Below are 20,660 nucleotides of genomic sequence, written 5' to 3'. Positions count from 1 at the left end.
AGGACAGCCCAGGTAAGTCCTAAAACTCTGAAGTAATTGAGAGATATTATCTATTGCATTATTTAACTCCGTCAGTAATAAGTAAGATGACGTTAGTACATGCTCCGGGTGACAAAATGTGGTCTTCTTTTCTTTGCCCTTCGGCCATTGGCATAGGCCTCAGCCAAAGAGGGGCATTTTGTAGACACCCAATTTTATCACCCTCCTCTGGCTATGATGAGATGCGAATCTTGGACGTGACATCCTACTTTCGACTTCCTATCAACAGAGATGATGATTGACTAAGAAAACCTAAAAACATCCCCTACCTAAAAACCTTAGAAACCCCATGCAAGAAAGAATTAAGTTGACCATACAGATGGATAGTACTCGAAAATACGATTCTGATGACATATGGCATTCAAAATTGGACTATCGGATCTCCCGCAATTGTCCCCAAAAAATTACATTTTCCCATACATATATCACGCACACTTGCAAGCCTACTGGAAACCTAAAAAAATTTGCCACCTACCCAAACACCCCAAATTCATCCCCTACTTGAAAACCCTGGAAACCCCCACACGGGGAGAAGAGGGTCCAATTTTGACTTTTTAAATATAAAGGAATCCAATCAAGATGACCATACGGATGGACAGTACTCATAAATACGATTCTGATGATATATGGCACGTCAAAATCAGACATTGGATCTCCCGCAATCGTCACCCAAACATTCCATTTTCATACGTACGCTGCGCGTGCTATCCAGCAGGCCTACCCGCTAGAATGCTACATGCACTGGCTTGCCAGTCAGTAGCCCCATGTATAGCCCAGTGCATGCCCCCACCTACTGTTGCTCGTGCCCCTCCCTACTGCTACACGTGCCCCCAACTACTGCTGCACATACCCCCGCTTGCTGCTGTGCACATTCTATGCTGCACACCTTGTGCACTCACTGGCCTGCCCGTGTACTTGCTGGCCTACCCACGCACAGCTGTAGGCCAGCCCGTGCACTGTGCCTGCCCATCCTTCCACCATGCTAGCCCTCCCGTACATCCGTATTGGTCATACCCCGTGCACTTCAACCCAACCATTGTGCCATTGTCAGTGGCCGAGATTTACATTCCACTAGACTGACAAGTGAAAAAAATTTTCTCTTCACCCATTTTCGTGTATGCACTACTGTACTAGCGTACCCTACATCGTAACCTCCTATTAGTCCAAAAACCACCCCCATTGGCTAAAAGTTCTCTCTCCTCCTATTAGTCCAAAAACCCCATTGGCTAAAAGTTCTCTCTCCTCTTATTAGTCCAAAAATCCTATTTTACCCATTGGTTAAAAATTCTCTCTCCTCCCTATTAGCTCAGAAATCCTATAAATACCCCCTCCTTTGGATTTTACACCCCAACACTAAGATCACAACCACCCTTAGAGAGTGAAGCTTTACCCTCTCTCCTCCTCCCCTCCCCCTTTGAGTTTCTTCGGATCTTCAGAGCGATCTTCGCCAAGATCTGAAATCTTGTTCAAATCTTCAAAGTGTTCTTTCAGACTTTGAAGATCTTCAATCCAAGTTTTTAGTCCAATATATTTTTTACTAAAAATAGTATGTTCTTAGCCTCCCTCCTTTGAGTGTTCTTGGTTTTTACCAGAAGTAGAAATCCCTTCCCCCTTGAGGTTCTTCGGGTCTACGAAGAGATCTTTGTCAAGATCCGAAGTTCTGTTCAATTCTTCAAAGTGTTCTTTGGGGCTTTAGGGATCTTTAATCCATTTTTAGGTTAATCCATTTCTTTCCAAAAATAGTCATTCCTAGCAAAAGCTCTATCCTAGTGCTCATGAAATCTTTCTATAAATAACCATTCCCAGTGGAAGCTCTGCTGGTGTGCCACCTTAGCCTAGCCCTCCCATAGCTTATCCACAGCGGAAGCTCTGTAGGAGTGCCACCTCAGCCTAGCCCTCCTATAGCCTATCCCTAGCGGAAGCTCTATCGGAGTGCCACCTCATCCTAAGCCTAGAAATAGCCTATCCCTAGCGGAAGCTCTATCGGAGTGCCACCTCATCCTAAGCCTAGAAATAGCCTTCCCTAGCCGAAGCCCTGTCCAAAGCCAAATTCAGAAATTGAAAGTAACCGTTCCTAGCCAAAATTCTGTCCGAATATCATCATAGTTAACATCTCTCATGAAAATAATTTAAAGTTCAAGACCATCTTCCCCTGAGTCAGGAGAATCCGAAAGATAGTACGAGCCGGTATTAATCAGGGGCCCACCCCTCTTAACTCGAAACAGGGGTTAAGTTCAGGTATATTTTCTCAACCTAATCTTCATCATGTAGACCTTATATCGACTATATTTTAGTGTATATAGTTATTTAAATTTGGTCAATGTATATATAAGTGATAACTTAGCCATACATGTGGAATAAGAATAATTATGGAAAATGTTCGTTCTTAAGCATCTAGTAGGAAGATCGGTTGAACTGGATAGATTGGGTACCTAACACCTTCCCAATTATATAACCTGACACTTACCCTAATTCCCTGAGCTAGACCAATTATTGGGCCCTTTTCTCAGGAATTGGGCCCACCCCCAGGTCCTAGGCCCATAATTCTAGGTGGTAACTCCAAACCCATTTGTATGATCCCGATCCCTGTATTGGACCATCATCAAATCCCCATCTTGAATGACGAACTTTACACTCTTACAAAATAGGCCTCCACATATCTTTGAGTGGCGATATGGTAGTGCGGGGCTTGTAGGGTAAGCATACACGACACACCTCTCCCTCATAGAAGAGAAATAAAGGAGAGAGGATGGAATCGATGCAAGCCTTTCCCACCCACACGGGAGGAATGCATTATGCATCTTACGACCGCTACCCTCACAGTACTTGACTATTTCCCCATCTCGTGGCTATGGGAAAGGGTGATGCTCGAGGATCCTTCAGTATGGGAGCTATAATCTCCAGATGCTCATAGCACCAGGGTTGATTTGAAAAATCAAATTGAGGAAATGCAACTAAATGAAAAGAAATGAGTACAAGGATGAGAAATTACCTGGAGGATGTATCCTGCTCCCTTGAGACCTCGGTCTCCATATGATAACAGGTCCAGGGTCCACAAAAGGTATGCATAGGTGGCACCACCCCATTCCCAAGAATCTACCTCCCAAAGACTTCAGAAGAAGGCTATCAGGCGAATGTCCACCCCGCCTCAAAGATCACTAAAGAGACACTGATCCACAGCAAACAAAAGGAAAGAATAGGTCACCTATGTAATGTTACTAGGGTTTACCTATTTGAGATTTAAAATGTAACCGCAAGCATACAGATCAATGTAGCTACAGGTCGAACATAGGGAGAGCAACCACTTTATGTTTTATTTCTTTTGATAATGTGAAAGTGAACCGATTAATGGTTGTGATCTAATTCTAATTACCGTCCTAAACATATGTATCTAAAATAACGTCCTAACCATTCGTCATCTAAGAATTTAAAGACGCAAGCCACGCAATTTAAATTAAATAAATAAATAACTGAAAATAAACTACCCACATAATTAAAAAAAAATAAAGGAAAAAATGCTGAAATCAAAATAAAGTAAAAGAAAGGGGATAAAGCTAGAGAGAGACTCACAAGTAGGTTTCTCTACTTAGCCCGAGGGATGCATCATAATATGAGCTTCCCTACTTGACTAGAGAGTCACTCTTACAAGGGTTACTCTACTTGGCTTTAGGGAAAGGGAGACAATTAAAATAAAAGCAATAAATTGATGGTTCTATGGCTAGGAGGGGCAAAGCCAACACATACACTAGCCATGAACCTTGGGGGAGAGGGATAGCAATAATGTAATGACTGAAAATAAAAATCCTAAATTAAGAAAGAAAAGGTAGTCAGAAGAGGGAATGAGAGGGGGGAGAGAAGACTATTAAAGGAACCTACTTACTTGAACTTCAACCCTCGAACTGAAAACTTGATCGATTTGAGATACTACCAGTACTAAAAACCAGATCTGGAATAAACCAAATCTGAAATTTCTAGTACTAGAGAAAACAAATCTTTAAAAAAAAAATTGCTCCACGGCTCGTGATCTTGTCACCTAGATCTAAGCCTAGAGCTATAACTTAAAAAATTACAACTCAATTGCATAAATCATAAACATAAAAGGGCTGAATAAAAATAAAAGAGTGCTTGCATTAATTGAAATAAAAAAAGCTATTACAAAAGTGATTAAAGAAAAGATAAAGAAGAACTAAAACTAAAGAGAGAGCAAGAGAAAGAGAGAGCAACTAAAAAAAATTAGAAGAAGAATGAATTGTCTCCCCTCCTCTTACATGAGTTGTATTTATAGGGAATGGGGAGGTAGGGTAACAAATTTCTCTTTCCTAAAAGGGAGAAACCCACAATTGATTGTGAGATCTTTTGAGACCAAAAGTGCTATGGTGGAGGAGAGAGAAGAGAGAAATAAATTTTGAGAAATTTCCTATAATTTGTTTGCTTATTTTCTTTCCTTTTTTTTTTCTAATTTATTTCTCTTCTTTTTCTCCCTCCAAGGGACGATTTTCCTTCTTGTTTTGTGTGATTTGGACAATCTTTTGGTGATGATGTGGAGGAGAGAGAAGGGACAATCTTTATTTCTCCCTTTTTTTTTTCTTTCCTTTTTTTTTCTTCTCTTCTTGCTTCCACAATTTTGCTTGCTTCTAATTTGATGTGGAAAGCCCCTCCATGCCCTTAGTGCTTTAAGTGAGTGAAAAGCAGAAAATCTTCAACAAAATTCTCTAAAAAAAAACAACCATAAGATTCGAACTTGAGACCTCTTGGTGAGCAAGGGAATTTTGTACACCATAGCTCACCAACTACGCTAGGTAGTTGTTGTTACCAAAAACAAATCTTCAATCACTTAAGGATGTGGTCCATCGATCCTTGTTGGCATTTGGAATATTTCTTGTACCTCTGGGACAACTGCAAATGGGCTGGTTCTGCATCTCGGTTTAGTTCTAATCCATTATTCTTTTTCTGGTCCGAAAAGAATAATCATTTGTACGGGTGACCAAACAAATGTGTACTTTTAATTGAACACGTCCATCTTGGTCAGAATTTTGTCCTCTTCGCAACCACGAAAAGAAATAGGACCTCTTTACGTGTAAAATTGAAGATATAGCGCCCGATAGTCCTTAAGGCCTTGAAAATATAAAACCTGCAAAAAGAGAGTAAAACCCAAGGTAGCTCCATTCTAAATATGTAAAATACATGTTTTACTACCCTAGATTTCACACATAAATGTGCTCATCACAAGGCAAGACCATGGACGGGAGAGGGAAGATGAGATAAGAAAACAAAGTTATCAATGGGATACACAACAATAGATTTTTGAGTGCAAGAACGTGTACCTTTCCTTTAAGCAATTGGTAAGTCATCAAGCGGAGAAGGAGGAGGAGATTCACCAGAGAAAGGTGGCAGTGGAGGAAGTGAATCATCTAGAGTATTGGTTTCTCCACTCGGTTGTCCAACCTTCTTCTGACGCTGATAAACTTGTAGAGGAGGTGAGTCACTGGCACTGGGCACATCAAGGAAGGGAATGAGAGATGGAATGGGTGGAGGAGATGGAGAAGTCCACTCCATACCAGATTGAGACACCTGAGGAGAAAATAATGATGTGCCTTCAAAGAAGGTCACATCGGCACTAACAATGTTCCTGTGGGTAATAGGGTCATAGCACTTATACCCTTTCTGAGTACGTGAATAACCCAAAAAAAATGCACTTAGTAGACCTATGAGACAGTTTATCTACTTGCACATGCAAATTATGGACAAAACACACAGCTAAAGACTCGGGGAGGAATAGGAAAACTTGGCAAAGTAGGGAACATAACAGAAAAGGGGACCTATCTGAAAGCACTGAAGATGGCATGCGATTAATCAAGTGACATGCAGTTAAAACCCCATCACACAAAAAATGTTTAGGAACATGCATATGAATCATAATAGCATGGGCTACCTCGAGTAGATGCCGGTTCTTGCGCTCTGCTATCCCATTTTGCTGTGGGGTATAGGCGCAACTGGTTTAGTGTATCATCCCACGGTTGGCAAAAAAATTAGAAATATCAATTTGAGCATATTCTAAAGCATTATCAGAACGAAGAATCTCAATCAAAATGTCAAACTGAGTTTTTATTTCATTATAGAATTGCTGAAACACAGATAAAAATTCAGATCTGTCCTATAGCATGTAAAGCCATATAAGGCGAGAATGATCATCCATAAAAGTCACCAAAAAACGAAAACCAAATCTATTACTAACTCTTCAAGGACCCCATACATCAGAATGGACTAAGGAAAATAAAGACGGGCTATGAGACAGAGCAAGATGGGAAAGACACACGGTGATGTTTTCCTAACTCATAGGCCTCACATTCTAACCTAATCACATACTTAAAACTAGGAAATAAAAGTTTCAACCTAGCTAAAGATAAATGTCCTAAACGACAGTGCCATTGGAAAGGAGCCACATCTCCAACAGCAGTAGCAGCAACAAAAGATATAGGAGAACCATAGTTGAGATAATATAAACCATATTTTTCACGCCCTCCACCAATCATCTTTCTCATGTGAAGATCCTGAAAAATACAGTAAGAGGGAAAGAAGGTTATTGAGCAATTTAATGAGCTAGTTAACTGGCTCACAGAAAGAAGACTTAATGGGAATTGTGGAACATATAACACAGAAGATAAATTCAATGAGGATGTGGGTGATATAGTACCATGACCGAGAACAGGTGTAGAGGCACCGTTGGCAAGAATAACAGATGTAGAACTGGTACTAGAAGAAAATGTTTTAAAAAGTGATGACTTACCAGTCATATGGGTAGAAGCACCTGAATCAATGATCCAGGGGGTAGAGGTAGTGGTAAGAAGGGCTGAGGTACCTGCATAAGCTAAGGTGGTAGCGGATGTAGACCCACCATTAGATGTATTAGAAGATGCCTCGAGAGTGTGCAAGCGCCAGAGCAACTGATTGATGTCATCGCGCAGACTGGTAGATGAATCTCCTGAAGAAGGTCTTGGTTTAGCATCAACGGAAGACACTGTGTCAGTGCCATCATCTGACACTGCATGATTGACTAACTGGGTTGCCCACTGTGGCTTGCCATACTTTGCCTAGCAAGTCCCTATAGTATGGTTGGGCTTCCTGCAATAAGTGCACTGGTGGGTTGCACGATCAAAAGGCTATCCAGTAGAACCCTGACCAGCCGATCCACGACCAGCGAACAACCGCGACCACGTCCACGGTTAGTAAGGAAGGCAGAATTGTCTTTAGAAGACTGATCAGATTTAGTTGATGAAGTGATACGCTGCAGTTGCGAAAAAGTGTCATTCAGAGTAGGAACAGTATCGCCTGCAAGTAAATGGCCCTTCACTGCCTTCAAATCATTATTCAAACCAACCAAAAAATTGGAAATGAAAAACTCATTCCGCTGAGCCTTCAATTTGTCAATGTCTGTGGTCAACGGCTGGAAAACATTAAGTTCTTCAACTATTCCCCTGAAAGTACTATAATACTCCGAAAGAGATCTGTCAGACTGGCGAAACTGGAACAACTTCTCATAGATATCATAAATACGGGTCATGTTCTTTTCTTGAGAGTAAGTTTCCTTCAAATCGTCCCATACTCCCTTTACAGTAGAGTGAAAAATGACATTGGCAGCGACATCTGGTTCCATACTATTCCACAACCAGATTAAAATTGAAGCATTCTCCATCATCCATTCATCATAACCCTTGTCAGATGATGAAGGAGAATCATAAGTAGTATACTTAAGTTTATCCTTGGCCATATGGTAAACCTTCACAGATTGAGCTCAAAGTAGGTAATTCGAGCTTCCCTTGAGCTTAATAGAAGTAATTTGGACATTGACATTGTTCGAGGCAGATGCAGTAGTCACAGAGGTAGTAGACTTGGTCTCAGCCATGAGAACCAAAAATAAAGTAGACAAATAGAGTCGCGGATATCTGGCTTTCACCCAAAAATATGAGAACCAAAAATAAAGTAGACAAATAGAGTCGCGGATATCTGGCTTTCACCCAAAAATACTTTACCCAAAAATAAAGTAGACAAATAGAGTCCGATATTTGGCTTTCACCCAAAAACTACCAAGAAAAATAGCAAACCAACCTGAACCACAGGATTAGATATCTGGCTTTCACCCAAGAGACCCGGGTTTGATAAAAAAAAAAGAAGAAGATGGCTGCGGTTCAAGTTTTTTAAATCTTCAGCATAGTACCAATAGAGCACAATCCATACACCAAATAAATCACTCCATGTGATTTAATCCATGGTAGATGTAGCAATAGGTGGCTACACACCAGAAGATTTCAGCGCAAAACCGAGATCAGCAGGGAAGATTTTGAAAAGCTTGATTTGATTATAGAGGCTCTGATACCATGTTACAATCCCAGATACCTTGTAATCAAACCAAAAGAAAAAGAAAGAAAGAAGAAAAGAGAGAAGAGAGAGGTACAACCGAAGTAGACTCCCCAAAAGATGAGAAGAGACCTGCGATCTTACCAGAATGGTTTGATCGCAGGTTTTCCCTAACCTTAATATTCTTTCATAAGAATGAAAATACAAGAATACCCCCAAGACATAAAGAAGTAACCCTAACTAAAAGTACTGGGCCGATAGGACAGAATTGACCCTATCGGTCCAAGGAACTAGCGCTAATGTCAGTCTCAACAAAAGCTTTTTTCAGAATTTGTGCATGAAGAAGCTTTATAGTATATAAAAGTGGTGACAAACAGGAAGATAGGGAAAAAGCAAGAGGAGCTAGATAAGGAAAAAGGAAAAGGAGCTAATTGTCCCACAATTACCAAATTTTCTCAAAATCTGGAATCCTGAACACCAAAAGGCTCTTTCCTTGCAGCTGCCTAGTCCTTCAATAGGAACCATTACCAAGCACAGGGAATTTCTCACTTTGTTATTGTCCTTCCAATTCTCCTCCTCAAATATTCTTCTATTCGTATTCAGTCATGATTCATAAAGCACAGCTTAAGGGAACATTTTCCAAAGGATTCTTTATCTCCCATATGTCTGGGGGAGTTGTTGTAGTGCAACCTCAAATAAACAACGGAAATAAGTCCAATTCTTTAGCCACATCACAGAAAACGAGCAGATGTTTGAATGATTCATGAAGCACAGCTTAAGGGAACATTTTCCAAAGGATTCTTTATCTCCCATATGTCTGGGGGAGTTGTTGTAGTGCAACCTCAAATAAACAACGGAAATAAGTCCAATTCTTTAGCCACATCACAGAAAACGAGCAGATGTTTGAATGATTCATCTTCCTTTTTGCAGAGAAATTTGGCAAGTGATTGCTCTTCCTTTTTGGAGAGACATTGTCAAGTAACTCTTCCTTTTTCCAGAGAAAATATCTGTTAGCTAAGTTGAAGTCTCTTCATTTTAAAGATCATGGATGAAAAGTTTATCAAGCATTGGTACCCACAAGAGAAGCATCCTAATGGACTTGTTCTCTCCCCATGTAGATGTTAAATAGCAATATAGCATTTTTCAAATATTTCCATAATGCCATGTTTAAGGTCCTGGATGTAATGTTAGTGTGTAACTCTGTTTCTAACACTTCCAGAAGTCTAACGTGAGTGAATAAGTTTCTTGAATAGTTTTATGCATTTCAATTGTGAATCTGCAATCAGTTGCAACTATAGTTTTCTACTATAACATCCATAGTTGTTAAACAGGACAAACAGACAGTGGAATGGGTCAACCGAACTGTCCCTTTTTTCAGTGCAGTGACTGCAGTCCACACTCAGAAGTGCCTTTCTCAAAACTGGAATCTAACTGGGCAGTCGGCTTATTTTATTTTTTAATTTATAATTATTTTTTCTTCTTTTCCTGGAACCTCCGTTTGTTTGGTCAAAACCGGATTGACAGGCTATTCATCAGTTTGCTCCCAGTCTTGTCTTAAAAAAATGATACTATCAGAGACAATGTCTCTACAATCTACTGGATGAGACATGAGCCTTGGAAGCCAAAGGGCCTGGCTTTTTGAGTCTTGGGTAAATACTTTGGTGGGGCAAATCCTAGCTGTGTATAAGTTTCATAAATAATTTTATGCTTTTCAGTTATATGTATTCTCATTATTTTTTTCTCCCAGTTCAGTTCAGTTGGAATTGTGATTTTTCATGAGTATTAATTATGCCTCAGAGAAGTTTAAGCCTGGATCCAAAAGCTCAGTGTGTCTGTGTAGGTTATATACTTGGGATTGGGACAAAACCTAGATTTGTCTAGCTAGAAGACCTTGAACAGACGCAGAGAAGTTGAGTCATATGTGGTGCTGTACTAGCTTGAATTTCCTGTGCAGAGTCCTTTCCTTTGGTGGTTAGTTTTCTGTGATTTCTCCATGTTGTTAAGCTTGTACAGTGTACATACTAACTTTAACCTATTATAAACCCTTTGAGTTGAAGAAGCATGATGCAAGCCTAGATCTGAGAAATTTATTTTACAGCCCAAAGCAGTTTTATTGCAATTAAAAACCATTTTTATTGTGGGCAATTGCTGAAAAAACTTGTACATGTAATATAATTGGAAGTTTGGAACTTGTTAAATATCTGTAAATATGATCCCTAGATTTTACAGAAAACTGGCTTGAACAAGTGACGAGTTACCTTGGTAAACCAAACTGTTGATGAAACCTGTTGGATACCAAATATCAACCATGATATACAACCACAATACTGTTTTTGTTCTGGAATCATAATTTATCTAATTGAATTGGGAAGGTTGAGCAACGATGATGACGTGAAAATGTAGGGTAAAGGTAATTTTAAGTGGGGATATTATATGATCTAATTTTTTTTTGAAGTCCTTTTACTTACACCTTGGTGCCATCTTTCACATTTTCAAATATTCTGGAATCCTTTCTTTTCATGAAAAACATGAAAATCTCATTTGTGTTTTGTGTTTTCTGCTTTCCTTTTACCAGTGTCCTGATGATTTTGTTGTCGGTTATGGTATGGACTATGCTGAACTCTATAGGAACTTGCCTTATGTTGGAATCTTGAAGCCTGAACTATACAAGTGACTCGATTTGTCGAGGCAGCAACAGAAAGAAAACATACATTTTTTTTTTCTCGCAGCCTGAACTGTACAAGTGATTGGATCTGTTTTCTTTTAATAAAGTGATCGGATCTGTCAGGCTGCAATACCAGGAATACACTTATTGTTTTGCGACGGTGCATGTGTCTCCTTATGTTTTTGTTTCACGTACAATGCCTATGTTTTACAAACACTATAGTAGGAGCCATTTGTTCTGTGTGGCCATTTCCTCTATCTTGATTGTCTGTCTTCTTGTATCTTTACTTGACCAGCTCAAAAGTCACCTGGTTATATGAATCATGACATGATCAAGTCTTTTTCAGCAAATGAAGAAATTGGTTAATGGAAAAAATATTTGGAACTATGACCCTCCCTAGAACCCGCATTCGTAGGAGCCTCTTGCATTGGGTATGCCCTAAGAATATTTTGGAATGGAATTTATGTTCCAAGAAATGTAAAGAGACCTCTTAGCCTAAAATCCTCATAGGGTTGGACAACCAGCTAGAGAAGGGACTAAAGCTTATGCAACCTCTATCCTGGCCCCCGACTCTGAAGGAAAGATAATGCCAGCAAATGGATCCTGATTCCTTTACAGAATTGGATTAGATTACGTTGGGAGGTTGGAGGTTCCATGAATTGGAGTCAGGTGTTAGTGACTGCAGGTTTAAAGAAAATCTCATTTCTGCAAGAACTTCCTATGTCCTGGCAAGGTTCTTCAACAAAAACCTTGCAAAGAGGAAACCGGCTTGGTGGTAGTGTTTATAATCATGGAATACAGAGTATACCAGGGGAGGGTCACTGGCGTTCCAAATATACCCCATTTAAGGGCCTAAGCAAATGGTTGACAACCACTTAATGAAACAAAGAAAATTCAAGTTTTTGAGTGTGAAAATCGTTTGCAGCTGTTGCATTGGTTAGTATCGGGTGGCTGGGAGTTTCTTTTCAGCTGTTCGATACTCACCGCACTTCACCGCTGACCGCAAAGGATGTGGACTCACTTTTGAGTCTCCAGGATTACAAGGTCGTTTTAATAGTCAATATTGAATCAATATGTATCGATATTGATTTTCGAACTGATCATACATGATCCGGTACCATGAGCTAAAACTATGATTACAGGCTACAACAACGTATGATGGAGCGGTTTATAATGGTAGAGCAGTCCTTAAAAAAAAAAAATTGGTAGAACAGTACCCCACAAAGTTCTATAAATCAGGATAAGTACCCCACAAAGTTCTATAAATCAGGATAAGTTCCACCAGGATTGATCCGGATCAGATTGGATCAGATGGATTTATCCAATTTTTTTGACATTTTTACTCTTAGACTTTACCACTGGATCGGTCTCGGGCGCTAGTGATCTGATCGGAGCTACATCTACCGTCCGATCGAGTTATAAAGTCATGCTCCCCACCGTTGGACCAAAAATACCCAAATCGGCATGTTTGGATGCGGATGAACGCGGGAGTGAGGAGTGAGGACTCGAGTTGGGCTAGAATTTTTTTCTTTGTTTGGATGCAATAATATCGTGATGGTTTATGTTTGTCACGTCTACAGTGGACTTTAACGGTTAAACACTAGGCAGTGAGACACTTTCTTATCAACGACCTATATTGGTGTACGCTCTGTACAGAGACTGGTTCATCAGCTCCAGCAGCCATGGGAGGAGGTACGGGAAGGACACTCCTAAGCCTCTCATTCTCTTCTAATCTTCTCGCCCGATCTCTCTTCAATGGAGCAAGGTGCTCACTTTCCAGAAGATCACCACCTAGGGTTTTTCTGGGGTTTAGGCCTCTTTGCTCCTCCACCACCACCTCCACCGCCACCGCCGCAACGATAGATGAACCAGACCAAGTGTTCCAACCCATGAGACATTGTATCCTTCTCGAGAGACTGAGGAATAGACACCTTAAGGAATCTGCAAAGACCCCACAAATCAGAGTACCGCCTGTTGATTCTGTTGACAAGGATGAGGATAAGTCATCGAAAAAGCGCCAGTCCACAAAGGTTGTTTCGTCTTTCCTTGAATTGGGCTTAACTGAGGAGGTAATGGCTGCTGTAGAAGAGCTCGGTATTACTGTTCCCACAGAAATTCAGTGTCTTGGGATCCCTGCCGTGCTCGAGGGGATGAGTGTAGTCTTGGGTTCTCACACTGGCTCCGGGAAGACTTTGGCTTACATGTTGCCCTTGGTTCAGGTAATCATATTATTGTGTTATAATGCTTCAGTTATTATAATTTACTACTTTATCTTCTGTTTCATTCTTCTTTCTTTTCTGCCAATTAATTCATTTTCATCATTTGGTAGTTTTGATTCTTGAGCTAGACATTCGTTAATGTTGCAAATTTTCGTTTTATTGTTTTTTGGGTCTTTTTCTAGTGTGAATTAGGGGTGCTCTTCCCCCTCAGGATGTCCTATCTCGGGACTTTCAGTTTCGTGTTCACTAGTTCGAGAATTTATGAGATGAATTCTACTGGGTCTCCTCTGCCTTTGTTGTGGATTGAGGGCTATACGCCAGGCATTTCTTAAGGAGGATAAAAACAAAAACAGTGATACGTTAGAAATCTGATACTACACAAGATTGAGGATTCATGAATGTTCATAGACTCCCATATTGTCCTTGCATTGCTATATATATCTGCCCAGGAACTAGCTTATTTAGCATTCCATTGAATGAGGTAATTGCGTGCTGTACATGAAGCTTTAACACTCTATAAGATGACAGGATCCACAGTGGGCATTGAACTTTTGTACTTCCATCTACTAGGATGACCACCAAATAGATCTGGCTGATCTCAATCCAAATATTGGCAAGCTCGGCTCACTCTTTTTTTGAATATGATATTGGAAGGGATCTTGTTGTTCATGTGTATATTTATTCAATTTGAATTTTGAATTCTATGTTTTTTGTTGTTTATGAATTCCACATTTGTTATTGAATCTTCATTGTTTTAACTCATTTATTAGAGTACATGTGTTACATGGCCAATTATTCAAAGTTCTTCAATAGGATTATCTTATCAAGGTCAGGGAAAATGTAAAAATCCACTTACATGGACTTTTGTTTTGTAGCTATTGAGGCAGGACGAAGCGTTATCCGGTATGCTTATTAAGCCCAGACGTCCTCGAGCTGTTGTGCTGTGCCCTACAAGGGAACTCTGCGAGCAGGTGTTTAGTTTTTTTCTAGAAAACAAATTGATGCTTCTTTTCAATTCCCATGGTTTCAAATCTAATGATTAACTATTATTGATCTTATAGGTGTTTCGTGTGGCTAAGTCTGTAAGTCATCATGCAAGATTTAGGTCTACCATGGTGAGTGGTGGTGGTCGTTTAAGACCCCAAGAGGAGTCTCTGAACATTCCGATTGACATGGTTGTTGGGACTCCTGGGAGGGTTCTTCAACATATTGAGGAAGGGAACATGGTTTATGGTGAGATCAAATATCTGGTAAGTTTTAATCATTATTTAGTTTATCCTCTAACTGATAAATGTGAGGAAATGATCTGAATCAACTGATGCTTAGAGAAACCAGCTCACCTTTCAGTCTATAAGAAACTCATTTGAATTATCTCAAACTCTTCCTTCAAAACTGATGAAGTTTTTTGATTCTATATATGCAACCCAACGATAAAAAGCAACCGACTAGGTCTTGGGAAGCAAATCCCATAGAAGATTTCCGTGTGTAAACCACAGGTCCATATATAGATCTAGCAGCCTTTCTAATATGACTTATTTATCTTTTAGCTTCGCTGTGATATTATAGTCTTCATACCAGCTATCCAGAAAATATGAAAATTAGCATAATAGTCCTTGAAACACCTCTGGACTGCTACAAGGAGACTTACAAGGGTAACACTACATTGCAAGAAGTGTGTATGTGATTGGATTTTGGTTCGAGGCACCGACAATCCCTTTATGTCTTGCTGAAGCCAATGAATATACAGAATCTCAAGACAAGACATGGGATATTGATGTTAAGAAATCATATTTCTGATTCATCAGCTAACCGCTATATATGATATATGCATTGTTGTATAAATTGTTAATCTGATTTTCGCGGTAAAAACGTATCGAAGTGGATAATTATGATGATACTATTGAAGCAGTTCAAATACTTCCCTAGTAGTAGAAGAAATTATGAATGAAATATCAGTGGGATTTTAGCATGGTTTTCAGCCTATGCAATGATGGCAATTAATTTTCTGAAATTTGGCTTTATTAAAATGTTAATCACATCCATTGTTGCTCCTTGCTCATCACTTCGAATGTCAGATACCCAGTACCCATGCTGCTTACTTACAATTGTGTTAAATGTCTTGGGAATGTGTGCTAGTGCATCATTGTTTCTTCCAAGTAATTGAGGACATTAATTTTCATACTTCATCGGAAATTGTCTCATTAGTCTTTAACTTTTCCTTTCCATGTCTTCGCTCTAGATGAGAAGTTAAGATCCTTTGATTGGGAAAGATTTGGTGTATACATTGTCCAAGAGGTAGGGTACTGACCTCGCAGCTTGGACCTGGGTTTATAGCCATGTTAACAGTATTGGGATCATAATGTCCTATCCTTATGCACATAGAATGCATCAAATGCATCAATGTTTTTCCCAGCACCCAAAATGTAAATAAAATCTTTCTTTTTTTTTACATGGCTAGAGGTTTAAGTTTGATTTTTCTAGCTTCTACGTACTAATGACATTCTGATCTTGTGGTAGGTGTTGGATGAGGCAGACACTATGTTTGATCATGGCTTTGGTCCTGACATTCGTAAATTTCTTGGACCACTGAAAAATCGTGCATCAAAACCTGATGGCCCAGGGTTTCAAACTGTTTTGGTTACTGCAACAATGTCGAAGGTATGCTGGTTTGAACTGTTGTGCATGTGTACCTCCTGTCAATGATGTGAATTTTATTGCGGTCCACATGTAGAATTTTATTCATTGATATCTTCTCAGAATTATGTTGGGAAGCAATATTATTGAATTAGTTGCTTAGTTTAGCATTCTGAACTGCTTTCAAGGGATCAGCCTCAACACCAAGACTATGTTTCAGGATATATTATGTTGATAAACTGATATTGCAGTCTATTGATTGCCTAGCATTTTGAGTTTCTTTGTGCACCTATTGTGAGTAATGATGTTCCTTAATTTAGCATTTTGATATTTAGCATGTAAATGTAAGTATAAATCAGGCTAGGTTCACATCAGAGGCAATGGTGGCTTTTCTTTAGTTGGTTTGCCACTACACCAAAGCTTTATCTCTGCTGGAATGCCTTGATCCTTGCCATCGAAATTGAGCATAAATTGATCCTCCATCCATGTTTCAAGCATTAAACCTTTTGTGAATACCAAGATGACTGGGGGCCCTATGGGGTACGCCTCTGAAGTGCTTAGAAGGAATAGTCCTCAACTCAAAGGATAATGTGTTCTATACTTCTATGAAGGTATTCTGTAGAATATTTTTGTGTTATGTTCTTCAGATTCTCCATTGGGAGGTAGCTCAGGTTATGAGAATATTCTGTAGAATATTTTTTGTACCATGTCCTTCAGATGCTACATTGGGTGGTAGGCTGGGGGTAGTGTACCACAAACTTCCCTTAGGGTTGTTGAGTGGAAGACTTTAGCTAGCTGTAAGAGACCGCATATGTGCTTCCAAGGACAATTAACCCAAACTTGTGATGTGGGATTATTGTTTGAAACCAAGTGCTACCAAGGACAATTATCCTAAACATGAGATGGGGGATTATTATATGAAACCAAAAAACCACTGAAGATTTATTGCTCTATTACTCTACTGTTCCAGAAAAAAAGAAGGAAGACGCTTTTTGTCTATATATTTAATTCATCACCATTCCATTCCTTTAGGGGAAGACTCAGAATTACTAAATGTTAGAACATTCATTGTTCTGGATATAATTCATCATCACTACAAGAATACCAAATGCTTGAAGGCAAATGTGTAGATTTCACGAGACTTGGAATTTAATGGACTTTTTGTTGCTTTGGATAAGCATGTGAAGATATCTGTGTACAGTCTAGAGGTATATGGCATATGGGGACTATGTTACTCTCTTATTGTTGTCATTCATGAAGCATAAATCTGCTAATAGAGCTACCAAATCTATAAAGATTTCCCTCAACAAGCCTTCTCTTCTACTGGGGTATTGCATATTTCCAGTTCTTGCTTTATGATACTGACTTAATGATCCCTGTGGTGAAATGTGGATCCTTAATTAAATGATTCCTATGGTGAATTTTTTTTTTTGGGTGGAAAATGGTGAAATTTAGGTGAAGCTTGATGCATCTTGGTGATTTTCATTGTACTTAATGATCTTGTCCACTCAGTTTTGATATGTCTATTGATGCGGATCCGGATTCCAAGGATTGAAATCGGATCGCTTAGGGCCCACTAAATAACCATATAGATCACTCTAGACAAACCATGGGTAATATTGTAATTTCTGGTACAATTTAGGAGCTTTATAGAGTGAAATAATTGACTAAGGACTTATCAGGAATTAATCCCAAAGAGAAGGATCAATTCTGGAAATAAAAATAGTAGTGGGGTTAACAGAAATAAAATCCAAGAATGAAGGGTAATTCTGCAAACTAGTAAAGGGGGAGTGTATTAATAAAGAACTTAAAGTTAGAGGGCTTATCTGTAATAACAGCAATTGTTTATTTAAAACCCATAGGAGAACCTTTCTTCTTCTTTTTCACGATAGAACACAAAACGGTAAAGTAGTGTACACCTTCAAAGGAGAGAACTCCTTCAAATCTTCTCTGTTTGGTCTGAAATTTCAGGCGTGGGATCACAAGAGGAGGCTCTTCCAAATCCACATAATATCTGGTCAGATCGGCAGGCTGAAAGGACGTGGGAAGCATCTGAAACTGATGATGGCGACAACTCCCAGGGCAGATCTGAAACCTGGTTTCGATCTCAAGACTGAAGAGGGCTTTGGAGCTGGATCTCTAGGGTCTGAATCGCCTTCAAGGTAGGAGCCTTCGACCAGAATTTCAAAGTCAACCGGTACAGAACAAGTATCCAGCAGTTGAAAAAAAAAAAATAAATAAATAAAGAAGAAAGTAATGGAGATGAAGAAGAAGAACTAAAGAGGAAAATAGGAGAGGGAAAGGAAGAGATTAGAAGATTTCAGAGAGAGAAAAAAAAGGGGTCGGCAGCCATGGTTTCAACCAAAACCTAAATTCTCAAATTCATTCAAAAAAATCTAAAACTGAACTTCTCCATCGTTTACATGTCCAATATAAAGGAAAAAAATCAAACAATTAATAGAAACTACTTGAAAGGAAGCTATTCTAAAATTAGAAGCTAACTAATTTAAAAAGAAGTAATTTCTAAAACAGAAGAAAATCAAATCAAAATATTTTTTTTTCCTAAATCCATCGTGCAACTGCATCATCTATCCTCTTTTAGGGAGTTGAAATTTCTGACTATTTTGAGGTGTTACAGGCAGTGCAAAAATTGATTGATGAGGAATTCCAAGGTATAACTCATTTACGCACTTCGACATTGCACAAGAAGGTTGCATCTGCTCGGCATGATTTCATCAAACTTTCAGGTTCAGAAAACAAGCTGGAGGCATTGCTACAGGTTTGTTTTTAACCTAAATATTTTGTATTTTGTATTTTGTATTTTGTATTTTGTATCTTGTCCACTCAGTTCTTCTTGGTTGAGTCGCTGTACAAAGACAAATTTTCACAAACTAATCATTGTTCGGAAACTGGATCCATCATGAAAAACATAAGAAGCATTTTGTATTTATTTTTAGATTCCTCGATTTCATTTGTTCATTCGTGGCTCTTCATTCACTTATATCTACTATCAACTAAGCTTCTTCACAATTAAATGGGTTGACTAAGTGAATCCTTTTTTGCCATTCAATTCACTTCTTCCAGGTCATTTTCGACCTTGCCCTCTTTCTTCAACTCCTTTAATGTACATTTCTCCTGTCTTCCATACTAGTGTATTTGATTGCCTTAATTGTACATGCCTAAACCATCTCAAATGATTTTCCTTCAGTGTATCACCTATGGGAGACACGTGTGAATACCTCAAATGTGATTACTTCATTTATGTATTGTGGATTAATTTACTCAAACTTCTTATTACTCTTTTCTTTTTAGCTGAAAAAATCTTATGCATATTAGTAATAGGCTACAGGAATTCAAGTGTCTATTACCTGAAGTCTGAAGACAACAGTGATCCAGGCCAAGTGTTAGACCATTCCTTACGTGGGTCATAGCCTCAACTGAACCATAAGAATGAACTTCTATTCCTGTATGAACTTCCTTACAAGATGCACACCTAGCTTTACCCGTTTCTCTGTGACCATCCATGTTGAGATAACAATCCTATAACTTTGTAAACTTTCTTCCTAGATGTTCAGTAGCTGTTTTTTGACCACCACTGTGTTGCTTTTGTTGGGGTTGCTAGGTTTTATTGAACTAGCATAAATCAAGGTTATGTCATACATCAGGGATTTTTATGCATTAAGTACTTAACAGTTTTGAGGACTCAATTGATGATAAAAGCATGACATTTAGGATTACATGCTAGCACAGATGCTTTCGTAATATTGGTGGGCGTTGCTATTATAAACTGATGGCATGGTGATATGCTGGTTTGCAGGAGAGCAACTTCGATTTTCAGGGTGAATTAAATGGACATGTCCACAGGATATTTAATTCACATGTATAGAAGGTTTATGGATGTATTATGAGTACTGCTAGTCTATGTGTATATTCACATTGTGGAATACAATAATTTTACAACAGCAATGCAACTAGTGCTTCTTGGCTAGAGGTGTGTAACTCACTTGGGCTATGTGCTGTTTCAGGTTCTTGAGCCAAGTTTGGCTAAAGGCAACCGTGTGATGGTGTTTTGTAACACCTTGAATTCTAGTCGTGCTGTGGATCATTTTCTTGGTGAGAATCAAATTCTTACTGTTAACTACCATGGGGAGGTGCCAGCAGAACAAAGGTGAGATACTTGTTGCTTCTGTTGCTGTTATTATTTTATTATTTATGAACATGTATTCTTTTGAGGTGTTAAATACTTTTGCAAGCATCTTGTCACCCCCTTAGTAATCAAAATAGTTAATATGGCCATCTGATCATGTGTGCTATTATTTGTTAAAAATATTTCCTCCAACATTTTCATAGGTGGGAGGGGGGGAGGGGGGCTTCTACAATTTCTTCTATAGAAGTATATCAACGTGCTTGTAAACTTAAAAGAGAGAAATTGATACGGCACTCTCTGTGCCCATGTGTTAACCAAAAAATGTATAAGTAAATCATTTATATAACTCCTATTTGTACATGATACTTGTAGAGGTTTCTTGTCTCCATCTCTTTTTTAAGGAGTGACAAAGTGATGGTTTTGTTAGAATAGCTATGTTAAATAGCTGGTAAAGTGATAATACACTTATTCTGCATAGGGGTTTTGCTTGTGCATCCAGCTTTTTTTGTATGACCATGATAGCTGCATATTATAGTTTGGTTGGCCTCTGTTTTTTCTTTATCCTTGCAATCAAATCTCTACCTTTTCTTTTTTTTTTGGG

The 20,660-nt window shown here is 38.9% G+C and overlaps 2 protein-coding genes across 6 annotated transcripts in view; both read left to right on the top strand.

Annotated features, from left to right (window-relative positions):
• LOC122073783 (hypoxanthine phosphoribosyltransferase) overlaps positions 1 to 11,316 on the top strand; it is a 35,993-nt gene extending 24,677 nt beyond the window's left edge. Inside the window, exon 3 of one of the 4 annotated variants that reach the window (XM_042638415.1) lies at positions 11,023 to 11,316. In XM_042638415.1, coding sequence (XP_042494349.1) covers positions 11,023 to 11,055 — 33 coding nt within the window. In that variant the 3' untranslated portion in view covers positions 11,056 to 11,316. The other 3 variants (XM_042638413.1, XM_042638414.1, XM_042638412.1) reach the window with 3 other exon arrangements.
• Positions 11,317 to 12,650: 1,334 nt separating this feature from the next.
• The window catches only part of LOC122073781 (DEAD-box ATP-dependent RNA helicase 39), a 9,890-nt gene continuing 1,880 nt past the window's right edge, over positions 12,651 to 20,660 (top strand). The window contains exons 1-7 of one of the 2 annotated variants that reach the window (XM_042638409.1): positions 12,651 to 13,278; positions 14,154 to 14,249; positions 14,340 to 14,528; positions 15,796 to 15,936; positions 18,551 to 18,691; positions 19,730 to 19,792; positions 19,938 to 20,080. In XM_042638409.1, coding sequence (XP_042494343.1) covers positions 12,742 to 13,278; positions 14,154 to 14,249; positions 14,340 to 14,528; positions 15,796 to 15,936; positions 18,551 to 18,691; positions 19,730 to 19,792; positions 19,938 to 20,080 — 1,310 coding nt within the window. In that variant the 5' untranslated portion in view covers positions 12,651 to 12,741. The remainder of the gene's footprint in view (positions 13,279 to 14,153; positions 14,250 to 14,339; positions 14,529 to 15,795; positions 15,937 to 18,550; positions 18,692 to 19,729; positions 19,793 to 19,937; positions 20,081 to 20,660) is intronic. The other variant, XM_042638410.1, reaches the window with a different exon arrangement.

The sequence above is a fragment of the Macadamia integrifolia genome, chromosome 3 (genome assembly GCF_013358625.1).
Source record: "Macadamia integrifolia cultivar HAES 741 chromosome 3, SCU_Mint_v3, whole genome shotgun sequence".
Lineage (NCBI taxonomy): Eukaryota > Viridiplantae > Streptophyta > Magnoliopsida > Proteales > Proteaceae > Macadamia > Macadamia integrifolia.
Note: the sequence above shows the minus strand (reverse complement) of the source record. Positions and strands in the feature narration are given on the sequence as shown.